Source organism: Electrophorus electricus, chromosome 21, assembly GCF_013358815.1.
Source record: "Electrophorus electricus isolate fEleEle1 chromosome 21, fEleEle1.pri, whole genome shotgun sequence".
NCBI lineage: Eukaryota > Metazoa > Chordata > Actinopteri > Gymnotiformes > Gymnotidae > Electrophorus > Electrophorus electricus.
This window is the reverse complement of record NC_049555.1, coordinates 13,889,941-13,907,859: the sequence shown is the minus strand read 5'-3', so window position 1 is coordinate 13,907,859 and position 17,919 is coordinate 13,889,941. Positions and strand designations below refer to the sequence as shown.

The following is a 17,919-nucleotide window of genomic DNA, read 5'->3' as shown; positions in this document are numbered from 1 at the left end:
CTCACTGTCTGTCCTTCTCGAGAATTAATCTTCTTTCCTGCTTCGTCTACCATTGTAGAGTTTCCAGCCCTTTTGTTTGCCTGTCGTGTCACTTTTCAAGGTGAACCCGCGTGTTACTTTTGATTTCATCTTTGCTTTTAATTGTAGTTTTTACCCTTGTGGTCCCTGATGGCTTCGCACAGTGATACTCTGGTGGTGTTCTTTGGGGCAACAGCTGGTGCAAATGGGGGTAAACTGGGTTCGGATGAGAGGGAAATAATTCTGTTGGTGTGGCAAATTGTGGATCTACATGATAAGAAGGTACGGCCCTTTTCACTCTTCAGCTCTCTCCTGTAACCTACAGGAGTACTGCTTACGGTTGTAGTGAAAGCAATGACTGACTGACATTTATCAACAAGGTACGCTTTCCAAAGGTGTCGACCCCTGAACTGCATAGCATACTTCCGCGAGTTTTTAAATAAATTATTTGTCGCTTTATGCTATCAGGTGTAGAAAGTAGTCAAGCAGGCTTGTAAAGTCAGTGTGGCGAAAGCGTGCCTTTTGTGGTAGTATGTCAGCGCCATGAGCTCAGTAACCCGTAACGCTCACTGCTTTGCAACTACACACCTTATTCAGAAAGGCTTTTCTTGTGAGGGCGATATCAGAACATGGGGTGTGTTGAGAAGATATCTATGGCCACAAACGCACACTCTTTCAGGAAGGCTAGGCAGCGTCTCGTCGTGGCAGATAAACTCTGCGACTGACGGCAACATGCCACTAAAAAGCTGTTTTTCCTAACAGGTGGGCAAACTTCAGCAACGTTTGATTAAACCCGACACGTTGGAATTAACAGACCAGTGCAAAGAGGAGACGGGCCTAACTGTAGAAGACCTCAGCAAGGCTGAACCTCTGGATACAGTTCTTCAACAGGTAACCAGCATTTGTCATAACTGTTTGAGGCCTATATATCATCCATACAGCCAGCCTCATCGTGGCTCAGACCTGCAGGAGAGAGACCTTTAACAGGCCTGCCATGTAGCCTGTCAGTAGTCAGTCAGTCGTGCAGACAGGTGGCAGTCTAAGGGATGCATTGGAATTAAATGCTACGCAAGTAAAGGGTCCCCCACTGTCAAATGAGCCATATGCTATGTGTGAAGCCTTGGCCTGTTGGATATAGTTTTGTCTGAACTGTCTGTTGCGTGTGGAGTCTGACCGATGGGGCATCGGCAGCAGGCTGGCCCTCGGCTGTCAGGGAGAGAGCTGCAGGTTGGGTCATGTCTTAGTCTGGAGCGCTCTACCGACACCTGGAAGCCGGAATGTTTACTTAAGAACGCGCCTACCTAGAAGCTGTAAATGTCACTGGCTTTGGGGGTGGGGGAGCATGGCAGAGTGGTTGACCAACAGACAAGAAAACCAAATGGTTGAGACAGAGGCACACAGAGCAGCGGGACGAGCTGTGCCGCGTCGAGCAGGTCAGTTTTAGCAGCTAGGCTGTAGACGGTTTCTGTTTCTTCCTAAATGGCGCTGGCGTGTTTTGACAAAAGGTACGTCTTGCCAAACGTGTTTCTCAGCCTCACAGCAGGGAGAATTTGTTTGCACTCACCAGACCTGTCCCAACCCCCCACCTATTTCATAATTGAAGCCCTGTCATTACCAGCCCCACGGAGAGAGATGTGCGTTTGAGATTAGGCTCGCAGACCAACCGAAGGGTGTTCAGGTTGGCGCAGGCTTCAGGATGTGCTATACCCAGTGCTGGACTGACGGCAGGCTGTTCACAGCTTCCTTTTCACTTGACAGGTCCATGCTGACTGGCAGTGTTTATTTCTGTTTCTGCAGTTCCATTGTTTCATTAACAAAATCCCAGTATTTCTTTAGAATATTCCAGTATCTTTCATGGACAGTTCTTTCGTCAGTTTCTGTTTTATGCATAGTATGTATACATGCCCTTCCCCCACCCGAACATTTCAGATAAGGTGCTGGATTTCCAAGCGTCTTGTGCAGTGTCAGAGATGTAGGTGCGTTAAAAGTCTGTTAAGAGTATCTCAGAAACAGAAACCCACCTCCCCTTTACTACAGACTACAGGGTTGACAACCAGTTTTGAGGAGCTAGCGCTCTCTCTCTCTCTCTCTCTCTCTCTCTCTCTCTCTCGACCGTTTTTAGTGGTAGCTCAGCCAGAGTCATGTGACTCCAAATGCAGTCCATCACCCCAGGGCCCCAGTAAAGATTAACTAGTAAAATCAATTTCTCCTTGAATACATCAACGAGGGAAATACTTTGTCTTGCTACTGGGCTGCTGGGGCTTCATGTGTGTCCCAGCTAACTTATTTCTGGGTTGGGATCTAAACTGCGCCTTAACCGCCTCAACGGAGCCTGCTTCAGCATTCTGGGCTCTGGGGATACTGCTCTGTTTGCCTTGGCTGAGTTATTGATCTGTGATGAGGGTTGTCAGTAGTGCAGCACAAACCCCGACTCCTGGAGCTCTTGCCACACTGCGTTCGAGTGTGACTTCTGTTTAATCAGACTAAAGACTTAGTCTCTCACATGTACTCCTCAATTAAGGATAATAAACTCCATAAATAAGACTTAAAGGGATGCTTAAGAAATGCTAGTCGTTAACAGTGAATGGAAGTGCTGGGAGGCTTTAACGTTAATAACTGGTCTTTGCTAGGTCAGTCAGTACTAGCGATGTGGGCTGCCGCGCCATTCCGTAGTAGCAACCCCCGCCCCCCCCGCCTGGATTCTAATATCGAACATAACCAAGAATATTAGACTCAGAATTTAATTGAAAGGAACAGGAGAAAGTAAAGTGATGTGATATATAGTCAACAAGACCGATGACTGAAATGCAACTTGAGGTTGAATGTTTCTAATTAATTAATTAATTATCAAAGACATTTCATTCAAAGTGCACCTGTTACAATTCTAAAAATGCATGTAGATTCAAAAGCACAAATGCTGGTAAGAGCAACAAAACATCTTTCCAAAGCATATACTGTAATCTGTCCTCCAACAGGCTTCTTATGCAATGTTAGTTTGACCAATTTTGTTCCAAAGATTTGTGGTTACTTGGCTGTCTAAAATATTCCAATAATTAAACAGTACATAGTCCTTTACTTGCCCTCGAATGACTTTTTGATCACAAATGGTCTAATTTGGCATGCTGGTCACCCACAGCTGCAGCTGCCGGTAAGCGTGAACCCTGAGCTTTCGCAGCTCTCGCGCTGGCCCATGTGCGGGGCTCTCGCGCTGACCACCCGTGCTGCTAAATATTGCTGCAGTTCTGTACGGAGAAGGTTGCTCTCTCTGGGCTGTATGGAGCGGGTGGGTTTGCCTGTGGCAATTTGTGCCTGATTCGCTATGCTTGCACCTGCCTTGTGTATGTGCGTGTGTGCGTGCAGAAAGATGGGCGTTTTTCTGCCAAAAAGAGCAGAAAGGCAGTGCATGAGGGATGAATGGCAGGGGAAGAGCCCTGCTCCAGGCTGGTAGCAGCATGTCTGTTCCTGTGTGACTGGGCAGGTCTGCTCCGTACAGGTGGGCGTTCCTCCCAGGGAGAGGCTGTGTGTGAGAAAGGGGCCTCACACTTCAGTCCAAACTCCATAAGTGCATTTTTACCACATCTGGAACAGAACAGCAAAGTTAAATGAATCCAGACTTGTGTTGGTCGTGTAAAGGAAACATTTTGTTAGATTTTAGTTAGATTTTGTATTAGAAGGCAGAAGAAATGACTCTTGCAGATCGCTGTTAGTTGGGTGGTTAACTGAAGGGTGTGAAGGCAGTTATCTATGCTAAGGGTGTGGGTTTTTTTGTGTCTTAGTAATAATGTAATAGATGTAATTGGGTAAGCCTTTATGGTTATTGTTTAAACCAAAGTTGTGTCTCGGGCTAATAAAACTAACACTCAGACGCTTGGTTTGCTTATTTGCGTTTTTGGGTCGGGGGATGGCTAGAAAGCTGGTGTTGGTCTTTGTACGTGGAAACAAGATGTTTGTGAAATGATTCCAACACCAACGTGAGTGCGTTTTGGAGGTTAACGGAACCCACTGTGCTGGATTATGAGTTGTCAGTGTAGTTATAAGGTGGCTTTGTGTGAACCTTACTGTAGCTATTGCTAGTTTTTCCCGTTGACTCATCTTGACTCCCTCAGTCTTTCAAATGCACACCAGACAGCTTATACTGGTTCTGAGGAAGGGCTCATCAATCGCCGTGAGGGCTAAAGATTCATTTCACCGGTCTGTTGTTTTTGTTGTTGACATGACATACACAGCACAGAAATGACAACCTGGACTGTAAAATCATCAAGGACCCCAGTTCTGCCTAGGCTGTCTCTTGGGGGTGGTTAGACGGTAAAAGGACCAATGATGTATCAAAATATTCCTTCTCTTTGATATGCGTGGAATTGGAGTAGTAATGTATTCCCGATGGTTTGTGTTGCAACGAACAGGCACATGGCTAAACAGAATTAATAATCACCCCTGCTTTATCTAAGTGTAAGATGTTGTCGGTTTGTTTTGGCTTGGAGGGAAGGGTGTGTGTGTATTGTTTCTCTAAAGCGTTGTGGGACAGGAGTTAATCCACATTCAGATTTGCACAAGGTGGGGCGTCATGGCTGCGACTGTGACCTTGAGCAAACACATGGACGCAGCGTCAACTGGGACAGCCGTCTTGTCATCTCGCGTACCTTTACTTAAGAGCTTAGAGACTTATGGTGGCGACAGCCGTTACCTGTTGAAGTGCTGTGTGAATCGTTAAGATCAATAGGGGTAGTTGTAGGATTAAGTGGATGGATGTGCTCTTAGGCTATGGTTAGACAGGTAATCGGACATTTCACGTATCTAATAATTGTCTGATCTTTGGCTTGAAGCATGAACATTATGAAACCAGATTTCTGCAACTTGGAGTAGGATCATATTTGTGCGTGCATGCGTGTGTGCCCCCCCCCCCCAATCAGTGACATGCTTGAAGCTTGTTTGAACATGCTTGTCCAATCAGGTTTTAAGATTTGATGATTTCAGCCTGCTGTCTAGATGTTGTATTGGGCAGGATGTGGTGTGAAATGTGGCTCTTGTACTGGTCAGAACTGGATGACCCGTGTTGTAATTTATGCTGGTGTGTGTTCTGCCTCCCAGTGACTCATGTAATCTATCATGATGGTGACTGTGTTGTGGGAACAGTGGACAAGAGGCCACTGAACTGTGAGCTCATTAGTCATGATGAAGTTTTCAGTAAACGCTTCTAGTTTGGACACGTTAGTCTCGTCAGGCCCAACACGTTGTCCCCTCCGTCACTGCCTTTAGCCTGACGGGGTGCTGTGCAGGGGCGGGGATGCCTGTACTGTATGAGGGCGGGACACATCTGGCACTGGCTATCAGTCTATCAGGATGGTGTACGGTGATGAGGACGCCCCCCCCCCCCCCCCCCTTTTTGTAATGACTTTTATTTTGATATTTACTAAAGTGTTTGGCTGGAGCAGTTGAAAGTTGCTGTTGGTATGTTTTGTACTAGACGATTAGTGTTGCTGCCATTTTCATATTAGCTGCGCGAAAGAAGAATTCTATGATGTGAATTTTATTGCGGCGATTTCCATGCCTGTACCTCATTTGGTTAGTAACGGCTGCCAAGTGTGATAGTGGTGGGTGGGTGTATGTGTGTCTGTGCACCCCCTCACATCTGACTGTGTCCATCTGTGTGTGTGTGTGTGTGTGTGTGTGTGTGAGTGTGTGAGACCTGTTTCAACCTGCATGTTCAGAAGCACATATTCACTCCTTTTGGTATATATCCAATAACCAACTAAATGGCTTCAGTCCTGTATGGTTGCCACAGTACCCAGAAGGGGATCTGGGTCTGTAACCATCTGTTTTCCTTCAGTCCTGATTGATACTTGTGCTCATCTACTTCCTTTCAGTTAATCTTTTGTTGACCATTTTAGAAATAGGAAGGTATCATAAAATCGCCATTAAATTAAAGTTTATTATGAAATGTAGGTACATGAAATGCAGACACCCCACTCAGTTGCAGGGATTGCTGTGTGTTACTGACAAGCTGGGTTAGCCTGTTTTTCTGTGTTGGTTTGCACACATGCATTCACTCACACACACACACACACACACACACACACACACGCGCGCGCTGCCACCAGTCCCTGAGGCCTGGTCTCAGTTGATCACCATGGTGATTTAATAACTTTGTAAGTGAGGAATACCGGCATCAGAAACACACATCAAAACCCAGTTCTGTCTGCTGCCACAGACCTACACCCCTCTAGTTGAAATCTCCATTTTACATTAAAAAAAAGTTTTTGTTTTACTTTCATGTCCATATCAGTCTTGTGAACCTGTCACAGTTAGTTGTTTGTTTGCTGGGAGTCATGACCCTTGGTCCGTGATATTTAACATGGCCTGACGTGAAAACTCTTAAGTTCCATGTTTCCTTTTGTGTGTGCTGGTTGAGCTTTGAGTGAAATGGCATGTGCAGGTGAAATGTCTTCACTGCTCAAAGTGTCATTAGTATCAGTAGTTCAAACTTGCGTTTAATCTAAACCTTAACAAATTAGGTCTAATTGAGTTCAGCTGCCTTGGTGGAAAAGCAAAACTGTTTTCTGAGGAAACGGTTCCTCCTTGCTACACCTGGCTGATGTGCGTTTGCTGAATTAATGTGATCTTCTTCTCTTCTTCTTTTGGTCTATGCTGTGCTCCTCCACGACCTGCGGGGTGCGTAGTTCCAGCAGACTGTGACGGTGGAGCTGGAGGCTCTGGGTAGGAGCTCCTACACGCTGTGTGTGGATGGACCCCTGCTCATCCGACAGGCGCTTCACACCGAGACCTCCAAAAAGGTGGGCAGCAGACATCCAGAGAAGTGTTCCATGTCTAAAAACCCCCCCATAAATGTCTGATAAACTGGTCCCAACATGCACTCAGCACCCACGTTATAAGAAACGCCAGCCTTTACAAGCACACTGCGCTCCCTGGCCAGCTTGTTGAGTATACCAGTCTTGTTTGGTTTCATTGAAGAGTTCTAGGATGGCGAAGACAAACAGATGAGCACTCCTCTTCCTCTCCATCTGTGCACAAAGCGTTCTGTTCTTGCTTAAGATCTGTAAAGCAAAATCTACTGGATAAACCATGCCATGCCCTGGCTTCTGGTGCAGCCAGAATGAATCTGCCTGTTTTACCTTCTCCACACTTATATAGCACAGTTATATTCTGTAGTAAAAAAGTACATTTGGTACACCACTCTAGTTTGTTCTATAACCCAGGCAGTTCATGATTGTGTTTCGTATTGAGGTGTCCTGAGTTTCTCTCTCTGTGTGTGCCACTAGAATCTGGTTCTCCCAGAGTGCTTCTACTCATTTGTGGATTTGAAGAGGGAATTTCACAAATGCTGTCCCAACGCCGGCCCAGTGAAAGACCTGACCCTCCCCTCCATGCTGGAATGTATCCTGACTCGTGGCATAATGCTGTCAAGATGCTCATTTTATGATGTGTAGTTACAAGTACAAGACTACAGGCCATGGTAATGGTTTAAAATGAAGTTCAAATCTACAGCTGTGTGTGTGCGCGCATGACGGTGTGCATGTGTAAAACAGCATAAGTGGTTTGTCCTTACACCAGCACGCACAGATGTGTGTGTCCCTGCGGTGGGCGAGCAGAGGCCTGGCGTGAGGGCGGTGAAGAGCATGGCGGTGCTCCTTCTACACCTCCTGGCCGAGCCGTACGGTCAGTCTCGTCCCCTAGTCCCTTCTCTACCGCTGCGTACGCTCAGGGCCCCTGTGGGTGTGGCTGGGGGGTAAACTAGGTCCACCCCCGTCCTCCAGTTATGCCACCCCTCCCCCATTGTGTTGTGATCCTCAGCTAGAGAGCTTGAAGTTCCTGTAGCTCACCTGTGGTGACTGTCTCAGACACGTTGGAACCGATGCACACGTCACTGAACAAAGAAATATTACATCGTATACTCTAGTTCTGCTAACATAAAAACAGTGTTATGTAAGATTCTTGCTCATGTTCAGCTGTGTGTGAACTGCACTGTAAATATGTGGTAGCAGCCATGCCTGCTGGTACAGGAGAGAAAAAGCAACACTAGTGTAGGTTTGCCCCACACAGCAGGACACCTGAGAACCTGCTAGGACGTGGGTGACTGAAGCCAGCCCCAGGGGCCTGAGAAAGCTGCACAACAAACTCCCAGCTGTTAGCACAGGAAATGATGCGGTTGTGTGTGTGTCTGTGTGTGTGTCTGTGTGTGTGTCTGTGTGTGTGTCTGTGTGTGTGCGCACACTTGTATGCATTTTGCCATACTTCTTAAAACAGATTTTCCAAAAACTTTTACAAAAAAGAATAGAAACCCAAGACTGTTGTACTGCTATGATTTCTTTAATTATAAGAAAATCTCTGCTGATATAGTATTTTTTGAAGATTACCAGTAGATGTAAACAGAACTGAATAAAGCTGACTGTGTTAACCACTACAAAGGGCCATCACACCTGTAATGCGCGTGGGTCAACTCCACACCCCAATAATCCCTTTTGTCTTCTCTCCCCAGATCACAAGTTGTCCACGATTGAGACAGTAAAGCACAAGTTTGAATCTGGAGCCTGGTGAGTATCACCTTATACATCAGACGAGTGGCAATTCTGAACCGGTCTGAGACACCTGGGCTGAAGGCAGCTGTCTGTCTGCTTGGCTGTGTCCCCTGCAGCAGTAAGACAGAAGCTGTGGACAGCGAGACGGTCATCAGAGCCAGAGGATTGCCATGGCAATCGTCTGACCAAGACATTGCTCGCTTCTTCAAGGGCCTCAACATTGCGAAGTAAGACCCTGGCTGTTGTATGCTACCACTGTGACGATGGTGCATGTGTAACTGTGTGTAACTGTGCGGCAGAGGTGGCGTGGCGCTGTGTCTAAACGCTCAGGGTCGCCGTAACGGGGAGGCGCTGGTGCGCTTTGTTAACTCCGAGCACAGAGACATGGCCCTGGAGCGGCACAAGCACCACATGGGCAGCAGATACATTGAGGTAAACTGGCACCCGCTATCACAGCACACCCGCAGACGTGGTTTACGCTGCTTTACGGACCATATCGGCCGAGTTACTATCTAAGGGTTGACCATTGACTGTCCTGTCGGGAATGAGGGATAGATAGATAGATAGATAGATAGATAGATAGATAGATAGATAGATATATATAATATAAATTTATTTATTTATTTTTTTTCTTCTTTTAACTTCCTTTTGTAAATTTTTTTCCCCCCTCCATTTCAGGTGTATAAAGCGAGTGGAGAGGAGTTCCTGAAGATCGCAGGAGGTGAGATGCTGTCAAAGTGTGGGTGGTAATGTGTTTTGGAAGTATTCAATTACGGATGAATATAGAGACTCGCACAGAGTTCCTTCCATCGTGTGTGTGCATGCGCGTGCGTCTGTCTTCCTTCCCCTCCTGCGCTGAGTGAAAGGCTCTTTTGTGAGCCATGTCCCCTTGCTGACTCATGTGAAGGTGGTTCGGGGGTAACTCTACTCTCATGCCCCCCCCACCTGGGCTCGGGGGACAGCAGCATCCCCTGAGACCGGGCACGAACAGCGGCCACTGAATAGGCCTGTCTGCCCTCTTGCACACAGCGTGTTGAGACACCGGCTGCTTGCGATACTCACTCACTCACTCACTCACTCACTTTTTTGTGTTTGTTTTGTTTCCTAAAGGACTTTGCACATACTCTTAATGGATCGATATGTTTTCTGTCACAAGATCACATCAACTTGTCAGCACCTCGAATGAGTGTTTACTGCCTTTAGCAGCATCTGTTCTGTACTCGTATTGATATCGAATATAAACTCAGATGTATTCTCTTTAGAGTGTTTATGGCAGTTTTATTTCTGTTTCTGTGGGTTTTCGATGTTTCTCATCAGTGGCCCTGCCTTCCTCCTCTCTGTGTTCCATAAATCTCTTAACGTTCCATATTTTGGGAGTATTGACGATAAGAGCGCATCATAGATCACGAGTGGGGTGTCGCAGCCCATCTGTGCGCTTCTTCCTGACCTGAGTCGCTGTCGCCTTTCCACCTTCCCCAGGCACGTCCAATGAGGTGGCCCAGTTCCTCTCCAAGGAGAACCAGGTGATTATCCGTATGAGGGGCCTGCCCTTCACCGCCACACACCAGGATGTGCTGAGCTTCCTGGGCCCTGACAGCCCTGTGACGGACGGAGCTGAGGGCCTGCTCTTCGTCAAGTACCCGGACGGGCGGCCCACGGGTGACGCGTTCGTGCTGTTCGCCTGTGAGGAGTACGCCCAGCAAGCCCTGAAGAAGCACAAACACATCCTGGGGAAGAGGTACATCGAGCTGTTCCGCAGCACGGCAGCCGAGGTCCAGCAGGTAGGTGCCGCGCACGCCCAGGCGGAATACTACAGTCATGGGTTCTGGTACTGGTTCGAGGTACAGGTAATACCATGGCCGTGAGTTCTGGTACTGGTGCTTTTAAAAGAAAAGGAAAAAATATGTAAGAGTGTCTACCAGATGCTGAAAATGGAATATTTCATATCAATTGAACATTTTAGCTTGATGGTAAACTAAGACTGAACTCAAGTGTTGTATCAAGTCAGTGTATTTGTTAATCCCTGTCTGAATTTGCGGCTTCTTTCGGGCGCCTCTCAGGTCCTGAACCGCTACATGTCCAGTCCGCTCATTTCCACGCTGCCCCCCCCTCCCATGGTCCCTGTGCCCGTTCTGGCGGCTCCCCCCTTCATCGGCACCGGCGGCGGCCGCGACTGTGTGCGTCTGCGCGGCTTGCCCTACACCGCCGCCATCGAGGACATCCTGGAGTTCATGGGAGAGCACACCATAGACATCAAACCGCACGGGGTCCACATGGTGCTCAACCAGCAGGTGAGATAGCAGGACTGGACGCCTTCCAGTACCAGTCATGCTCCCGTTACCCAGTACCAGTCATGCTCCCGTTACCCAGTACCAGTCATGCTCCCGTTACCCAGTACCAGTCATGCTATGGCACTGGTGATGATGTCTGAGCGATCACTTGTGCCTCATACTGAAGTGTTTGCTTTAGTGATTGTGATCTTGGTTATGCACCGTTCAGTGCATCAAAGATTTCCCGTATAGTTATTATACTGATGGTTAGATCATGTTTCAACTGTCATAATTTGTCACTTTTAAGAAGACAGTTTCTCAAGCCAAACTGATCTGCTGTGTTTGCTTTTAGAAATGTTCAGTATAGTGTTATCTTGTTATTGTAGTGTCAGTGTTATCTTGTTGGTATAGTGTCAGTATAGTGTTATCTTGTCAGTATAGTGTTATCTTGTTAGCATGGTGTCAGTATAGTGTTTTGTTTGGTACTTCCTTTACTACAGGTATAACAACTGCTCTCTATCTATCCTGACCACCAGAGCCACTTGGGAAGAGAAACATCTGCTATATAACAAAGGCATTGTGTACAACTCCTTTAAGTTCTTCTCTCAATGCTCTAAGCTATTCCCTTTTCTTACCTGCTGTTTGACCTCCTCAGGTTGTGCAGTGTTTACTGTTAGCAGAGCTCAGCATCCTCACGGAGTCATTTTAACAGCTTGGTCTTAACAGCCAAGCATGGCATGTGCACACACTTCATATTTCTTCAGTGAAATGTCACACATATAGCCTGAAGATTTTTCAGTTTCTGTCTCAAATGGTAAAGATTCACAGGTCCACACTAACCCTTGAGATATGACCTCTGTTTTTCCCTAAGGGTCGTCCATCTGGTGACGCCTTCATCCAGATGAAGTCAGCGGATCGTGCGTTTATGGTTGCACAGAAGTGCCATAAGAAGATGATGAAGGATCGTTACGTGGAGGTGTTCCAGTGCTCTACTGAAGAGATGAGCTTTGTGCTGATGGGTGGGACGCTGAACCGCAGTGGCCTGTCCCCGCCTCCCTGCAAGCTACCTTGTACGTGCCACCAGGGCTGGGCTCATCCTTTCCACCCTCCTCACCCAGAGCTGCTTTATGTTGAGGTTCTGCTGTGACTGGAGCCTAACAGTTTCCTTTTTTTTTTTTTAGGAAGAAAGTCATGCTATGTAGGGTGGCACAATGTGGGCAAACGTGCCATATGGTGACTGTTACTTACATGTATACATGCATGCCTGTGAGATTGGTGATCAGTCATGTGAATTGAATGTGCTTTTTGAAGAGGTAGGTCAGTTAGGTCAGGAGTCTACGGTTGAAGAAGGCTGGTAGATCTGGTGAAACTGTCCTGGAGGTATGATGTGGCTTCGCATTATGGTGTACAATCTAATGAGGGGAACTGCAGGAAGCAGATGGAGGGAACGCAGCTGCATGTGTGCGTGCGAGAACTCGGGAAGACTGAATCGTGCAGCTGAATACAGGATCGTCCACCGGGGTGTAGAGCTGCGTACGAGAAGGCCTGGCAAGAGAACACTAGCACCGCTTTGAAATGCCAAAGCGCTGGACAGGCATGTGACTGCCCTCCCTAGAGGGCTGTGGCTGACTCTTCCTGCCGACGGACAGGAGAAACCTGCATGTCATGATGGCGACATGAACAGAGAATGCTAGAGACCACACCTGCATTTCACACATGTTTTGATGGCAAGATTAGTGAATATCTGCAGTTGGTCTGGGTGCTCACTGCATACAGTAAAAGAATGTGATTTGTTACAGGCCTTATGTGCGTGTGGTGACCTTGTGTGATTATTGGCATTGCAAATGTGTATCATACAACCCTAATAATGCGCACATTCTGATTTACTAACAGCTGTATTGGTAACAGCAGTGAGGAGACTGAGAGCCCTTTCTGTAATGCACTTCAGTTTGCCTATATCTTCCCCCCCCCCCCCCCCCCCAACTGCTTCAAAGTCCAACTCAAGATGTGCCATGTAAGGGTCATTCATGTGATGGTGTATGCAGTACCGTCTGGATATTTGGGTGTTCAACAGGCGTGATAGTGTTGACTGACCAGAGCAGTGTTGTTCTCCACTGATACGCGCGAGGAGTTTCAAGATTAGATTTCATCTTATCTCTCCCAGAGCGACGTGAGCAGCCCTGGGCCATGCGGAGAGGTTTTAAGGCCTCGGTGATTAGAGCTGGCAAAAGCACCCTGTTTGTGTGGTGATTGGATTTGTCTGCCTGACCTTGGCTTCAGAATAGGTCCCTGTGCGCGCGGGTCATGAGAGATGCAGGACTAGAGGCTGTCGAACTGTGCCAACTGTGCCAAAGTGTATGTGTAGTGTATGTGACATTCGCAAATGCTTTAAGGTCGTGTGCGTGCGTGTGTGCGCAGCCCCTTCCTGTATGTGTGTAGTAATTTTTTGACCTACTGAAGGGCTGTTAATACGAGGAAACATTTGCTGTTTCCACCTGCTTTACTGAACTAGGTCTGTCTTAACCAGTTTAGGTGATTATGTGGCATTTTTTTCAACCTTTTGAGGACTGCACACATCATTTGGTTGCTACACTTTGCATTGCAATGCTGAGCTGTGTGTGCGTCCTGGTCAGCTCCTATTTTCTGCATTTTCCGCCGTTTTTTCCGCAGGTCTCTCCCCTCCGACCTACGCTGCGTTTCCGGCCCCAGCCGCGCTGCTCTCCACCGAGTCGGCTCTCTTTCAAGCCCCCCTGCTGGCCACTCCGAGAACGCCACAGCCCCCGACACACAGCCCTGCACCCACCCTGACCTACTATGCCCCTCAGCCTCAGCTCTACATGAACATGAACATGAACTACACGGCCTATTACCCCAGGTAGTGGCCAGGAGCCGACCTCGCGCACCCAACACGTTTGTCGTTTCGTTATTTTCTAAAGATTTCAACACAACTGAAGCTGCCAGAAGAGAGATGACACTGACGTGCGGCTACGGTTATTTTGCACAGTCCGTCGTCGTTGGTTTTTGTCTGTTTGCGTTAAAATGTCACCTTAGAGAGACACTTTTTTTATACTCCAACTGTTGTTCCCCCCCCCCCCCCCCCCCCCCCCCCCCCCCCCCCCCCCCCCCCCCCCCCCAGTCCTCCGGTGTCGCCTTCCACAATGAGCTACTTTGCAACACCTCCAGTCTCCATGGCGACCCAGCCTGCCCCACCTGTATTGTCTCCGCATGGTGCTCTGGTGCGCATGCAGGGGCTTCCCTACAGCGCCGGGGTCAAGGACATCCTCGGTTTCTTCCAGGGTTACCAGGTGAGACACCGACTGCTGAGCCGTTCTGACGGGCTGTAGGTCCAGCAGGCTGGTGCTGGCAACCCTCTCTGGACGCCTTCGGTCCACCGAGTAAAACCACTGTGCTTGAATACTGCATTTAATATGAAATGAATATATGAATTATATTATATACTAGTTATAAACTAGTAGTAAGCTTAAATCCATACTATTTAAATCCATACTATTCTCTGGGTTTGTACTACTTTCTGCCACACAGTTATTTTCCGTCTGCATTGTACCTATAAATAAAACCTATTGTGGTGGTTGTGGCAATCACTGGATTTGCAGGTAGCAATACCACAGATGTTTATAATACCTCAGTTACCTTAGGTTTGAACCTGAGCCACCTGTGGAGGTGTCTGTCTGTGTGTGTGCAAGCGAGCGAATGAATGAATCTCTTCCTTGTCTGTGGTTCACAATCATTAATATTGTTGCATTGCTCTGTGCATTTTTGCCCCTCTTTCTCCTTATTGGCTGACATCTGAGTGGGCGGAGACATCAACACATGGTATGAACTTCAGCAGCTATGGATGTCTGTAAGGGTCAGAAAGGTGGAGGTCAGGGTGGATGGGGGTGTTTTGGACATGTGGGTCTGTGTGGTTTTGTTTTTTCCATCCCGGTAGGGTAGTAGGTGTTGGTAAATAAATGGATTTAATGTTGCACGCTTGTTCCCTTTCCTGTTTACTCTGAGGAAAACGTGCCTGTCCGTGCTGGACCTACACTGACTGACAGTGCTACAGAGTACATGCTAGTGAGACCGACTGAATTCGGTTGGCTGAACCACTGAAACGCCTCTACCCAGGCACCTTGGTGTGCGTTTCTGCACTTTCAGTCACTCGTGCATGCGTGTGTGCACTCATGTCAAAGAGTGGTTTCTCTTGATTTGAGATTTTTTTAAACTTTTCCTCAGTTCTGTACTGTGTGTCGTTTAGCTAAATAAGCAGTAGGTTTATTGAACCTTTGAGTGGGTTTTTGTTGTATTTGTGTGAAATTGAGGGTTTTTTGTGTGACCTTTCGGGTGAGATTGTGTGTGTGTGTGTGTCTGTGTGTGTCTGTGTGTGTCTGTGTGTGTCTGTGTGTGTCTGTGTGTGTGTGTGTGTGTGTGTGTGTGTGTCTGTGTGTGTGTCTGTGTGTGTGTCTGTGTGTGTGTCTGTGTGTGTGTCTGTGTGTGTGTCTGTGTGTGTGTCTGTGTGTGTGTCTGTGTGTGTCTGTGTGTGTGTGTGTGTGTGTGTGTGTGTGTCTGTGTGTGTCTGTGTGTGTCTGTGTGTGTCTGTGTGTGTCTGTGTGTGTCTGTGTGTGTGTCTGTCTGTCTGTCTGTCTGTCTGTCTGTCTGTCTGTCTTTGTAGAAGTAGCTGTGGTTTTAAGGACTGGGATTAAAAGGGTGTTCACATAAACCCCTTCCCCAGGACCTGATGTGTTCATATGGCCTAATTCAACCTTTCCCTCTCAAAGAGCACTGCAAGCACTAACCGCTTCTGGCCCCGTAGTTACATAACCAGATTTTAAAGTGGCTTTGTTTTTGTTGGGTATCTAATGAGCATTTGTACTGAATTCTCAAGCAAGTTTCTCATAATCTTACGTTAATCTTTTAATTTTAAGTGATTACCCCTCCCAATTTTGAAATGTTGTGGGAAAACTAAAGCGTTAATGACCAGTACCTTTCGACCCCAGTCAGACATGGTGTGCGTGTGTGTTTGTGTGAGAGACATTGCCCTGCCGTGTACACCTGTGTGTGTGTGTGTGTGTGTGTGTGTGTGTGTATATATATATATATATATATATGTGACTGTGGCCTGTTGTGCTCCAGTACTCTTCTGAAGACTACAACAGTGTGGTGGGAGTGAGTGATCAGACCCGCGCTCTGGTCCAGCCCAAGGAGTGGCTTTGCCTGTAGGGGGCGCTCCTCCAGGTAAGGCCCTGCTTAGCTCCGCCCTCATTGGCCATGTGCACGAAATCGAAGCACGGTGCTTTCTTACTTGCAGGAATGCCGAAGTGTCCCTGGCAGTAGCCTCCTATTCCGCTGTTTGTTGTTGTTTTCATTCTTTCACTCTATTATGGAAATGAATGGTCTTTTCTGTTTAAAAACTGAGTAGCATTACCACTCTGATTTGACTGATAGCCCATTGTAATGCTTTTTGGAAGTGGTCTTCCTCGGGCAGTGACCTCCTCCTTCTCCTCCTCCTCCTCCTCCTGCTCCTCCTTTCACTGCAAGAGATCTGGGAGTTCTTGTTCTGGGAGTCCTAACAAACTCATGCCTCATGCAGTCCTCACTAACCCAGTCTGATGGTGGGCAGGATGACTCTTTAGGCACATGCAGTGTTGATTTGGGCTCAGCATGGACATGATTCATGTAATTCATGAACAGAAAGATGGGCTGTGCTGGGTTATTTGCACCAAAGGGACCGCCCCTCTCATCTGTGCAACAGAAATGCTGTCTGATGTGTGTGTGTGTGTGTGTGTGTGTGTGTGTGTGTGTTCCTTCTCGCGCTGCAGCTCCAGGCGGACTCTGTGCTCGTCTTGTACAACCTCAGTGGCCAGCGGAGTGGAGAAGCTCTGGTGACCTTCCCCAGCGAGGAGACGGCTCAGCGGGCCGTTGCCGAGTGCTCCAACCTCCCCCTGTCCGGTCACCCCGTCCGCCTGACGTGCTGCCAATGACCAAACCCACTGACCGCAGGAAACTGGCCGCTCACAGTGATTGGCCACCGCACTTCACCCAAGTAACCCTGTCCCCTCCCCTGAGTCCTATGTTAAGCTGACCCATTATTTCTAATGTGCTACTACTGTCGGAGGGGAGCTAGCGTGGAAATGCATGAGTTCTGTGTATATATGTACGTATACATCAACACGTGTGTCTGAACCGCCACCCCCGGCGAGTGCCTCACGTGAGAAGGTGTCTGAGACGCAGCATGGAAATGCCAAGCGTGCTTAGCTGTGATGCTTTTGTCCTGAACAGCCTTTTGGATCGTGGTACATCTAAAGGGTTATCAAGACCTCCTGATGTGTGTCTGTGGAATTCCAGTCCTTTTTAATCCCAAGCTTTTCCTGTGGGTTCTGTGCCATATGTATCCACTGTGTTTTTGATGTGTACACTGTGCAATATCCAAGGGCTAAGCTGTATGGTCTACCCATGCCTCAGTCTGGACAACTGAGATGCTACTGAATGCCATGTGGATGTGTGAAAGGTCGATTCTAAGCCACTACTGAATGTACAGTGAGATTGTACAAAGCCAAACTATGCTTAAAAAAAAAACTTGACTACATAGTAAACTTGCTGCTTATAGGATTTAAAAAAAATGTTTTGTTGTTCTTGGTGGCATTAAAGACCCCAAGATCTCGAAATACTTATTGCATAATCAAGTCAGCCAAATGTGCTCCTTCATTTACTCAGACCAAATCTCAGTTTAATTAAAATCCAGAAGGGAGCCATTTTATTTAATACATAAAATAGGTTGCTGGCATTTTTTTTTTTTTTTTTTCTGATCTGCATGCGTCGTTATTTTTTATTGTTTTGGTTTCTTAATGCATCTGCCACTGAAGAGGCATTTGGTCCTCAAAGGACCAATGTCCTTTTTTGGCAGTGTAGTTGCTTTAACATAAATAAGTATGTGAGTGACCAGCTATGATTAGGGCCCTTCTTTTGTGTTGCCATTACTGCATTACCTCAGAGTGCAATACCAGGTGAACAAAGGCAACTAAGTGGGCATTTAGTTTTCTTCTTTCATTTCTTCTTTTTATTTTTTAAGAAGTGTGAAACTTGTACGAATTTAGAGC

The 17,919-nt window shown here is 47.3% G+C and overlaps 2 protein-coding genes across 2 annotated transcripts in view; one reads left to right on the top strand and one right to left on the bottom strand.

The window, feature by feature from the left end:
• The window catches only part of LOC113582726, a 15,932-nt gene extending 15,879 nt beyond the window's left edge, over positions 1-53 (bottom strand). The window contains 1 exon segment of the mRNA XM_035520698.1: positions 6-53. Within this exon segment, the coding sequence (XP_035376591.1) occupies positions 6-53 (48 nt within the window).
• esrp2 (epithelial splicing regulatory protein 2) overlaps positions 1-17,919 on the top strand; it is a 17,994-nt gene extending 75 nt beyond the window's left edge. The window contains exons 2-17 of the mRNA XM_035520927.1: positions 148-300; positions 781-909; positions 6,696-6,809; positions 7,296-7,410; positions 7,597-7,692; positions 8,513-8,567; positions 8,669-8,779; positions 8,852-8,984; positions 9,231-9,273; positions 10,032-10,333; positions 10,613-10,843; positions 11,694-11,892; positions 13,493-13,697; positions 13,959-14,127; positions 15,956-16,057; positions 16,642-17,919. Coding sequence (XP_035376820.1) covers positions 169-300; positions 781-909; positions 6,696-6,809; positions 7,296-7,410; positions 7,597-7,692; positions 8,513-8,567; positions 8,669-8,779; positions 8,852-8,984; positions 9,231-9,273; positions 10,032-10,333; positions 10,613-10,843; positions 11,694-11,892; positions 13,493-13,697; positions 13,959-14,127; positions 15,956-16,042 — 2,121 coding nt within the window. The 5' untranslated portion in view covers positions 148-168 and the 3' untranslated portion in view covers positions 16,043-16,057; positions 16,642-17,919. The remainder of the gene's footprint in view (positions 1-147; positions 301-780; positions 910-6,695; positions 6,810-7,295; positions 7,411-7,596; positions 7,693-8,512; positions 8,568-8,668; positions 8,780-8,851; positions 8,985-9,230; positions 9,274-10,031; positions 10,334-10,612; positions 10,844-11,693; positions 11,893-13,492; positions 13,698-13,958; positions 14,128-15,955; positions 16,058-16,641) is intronic.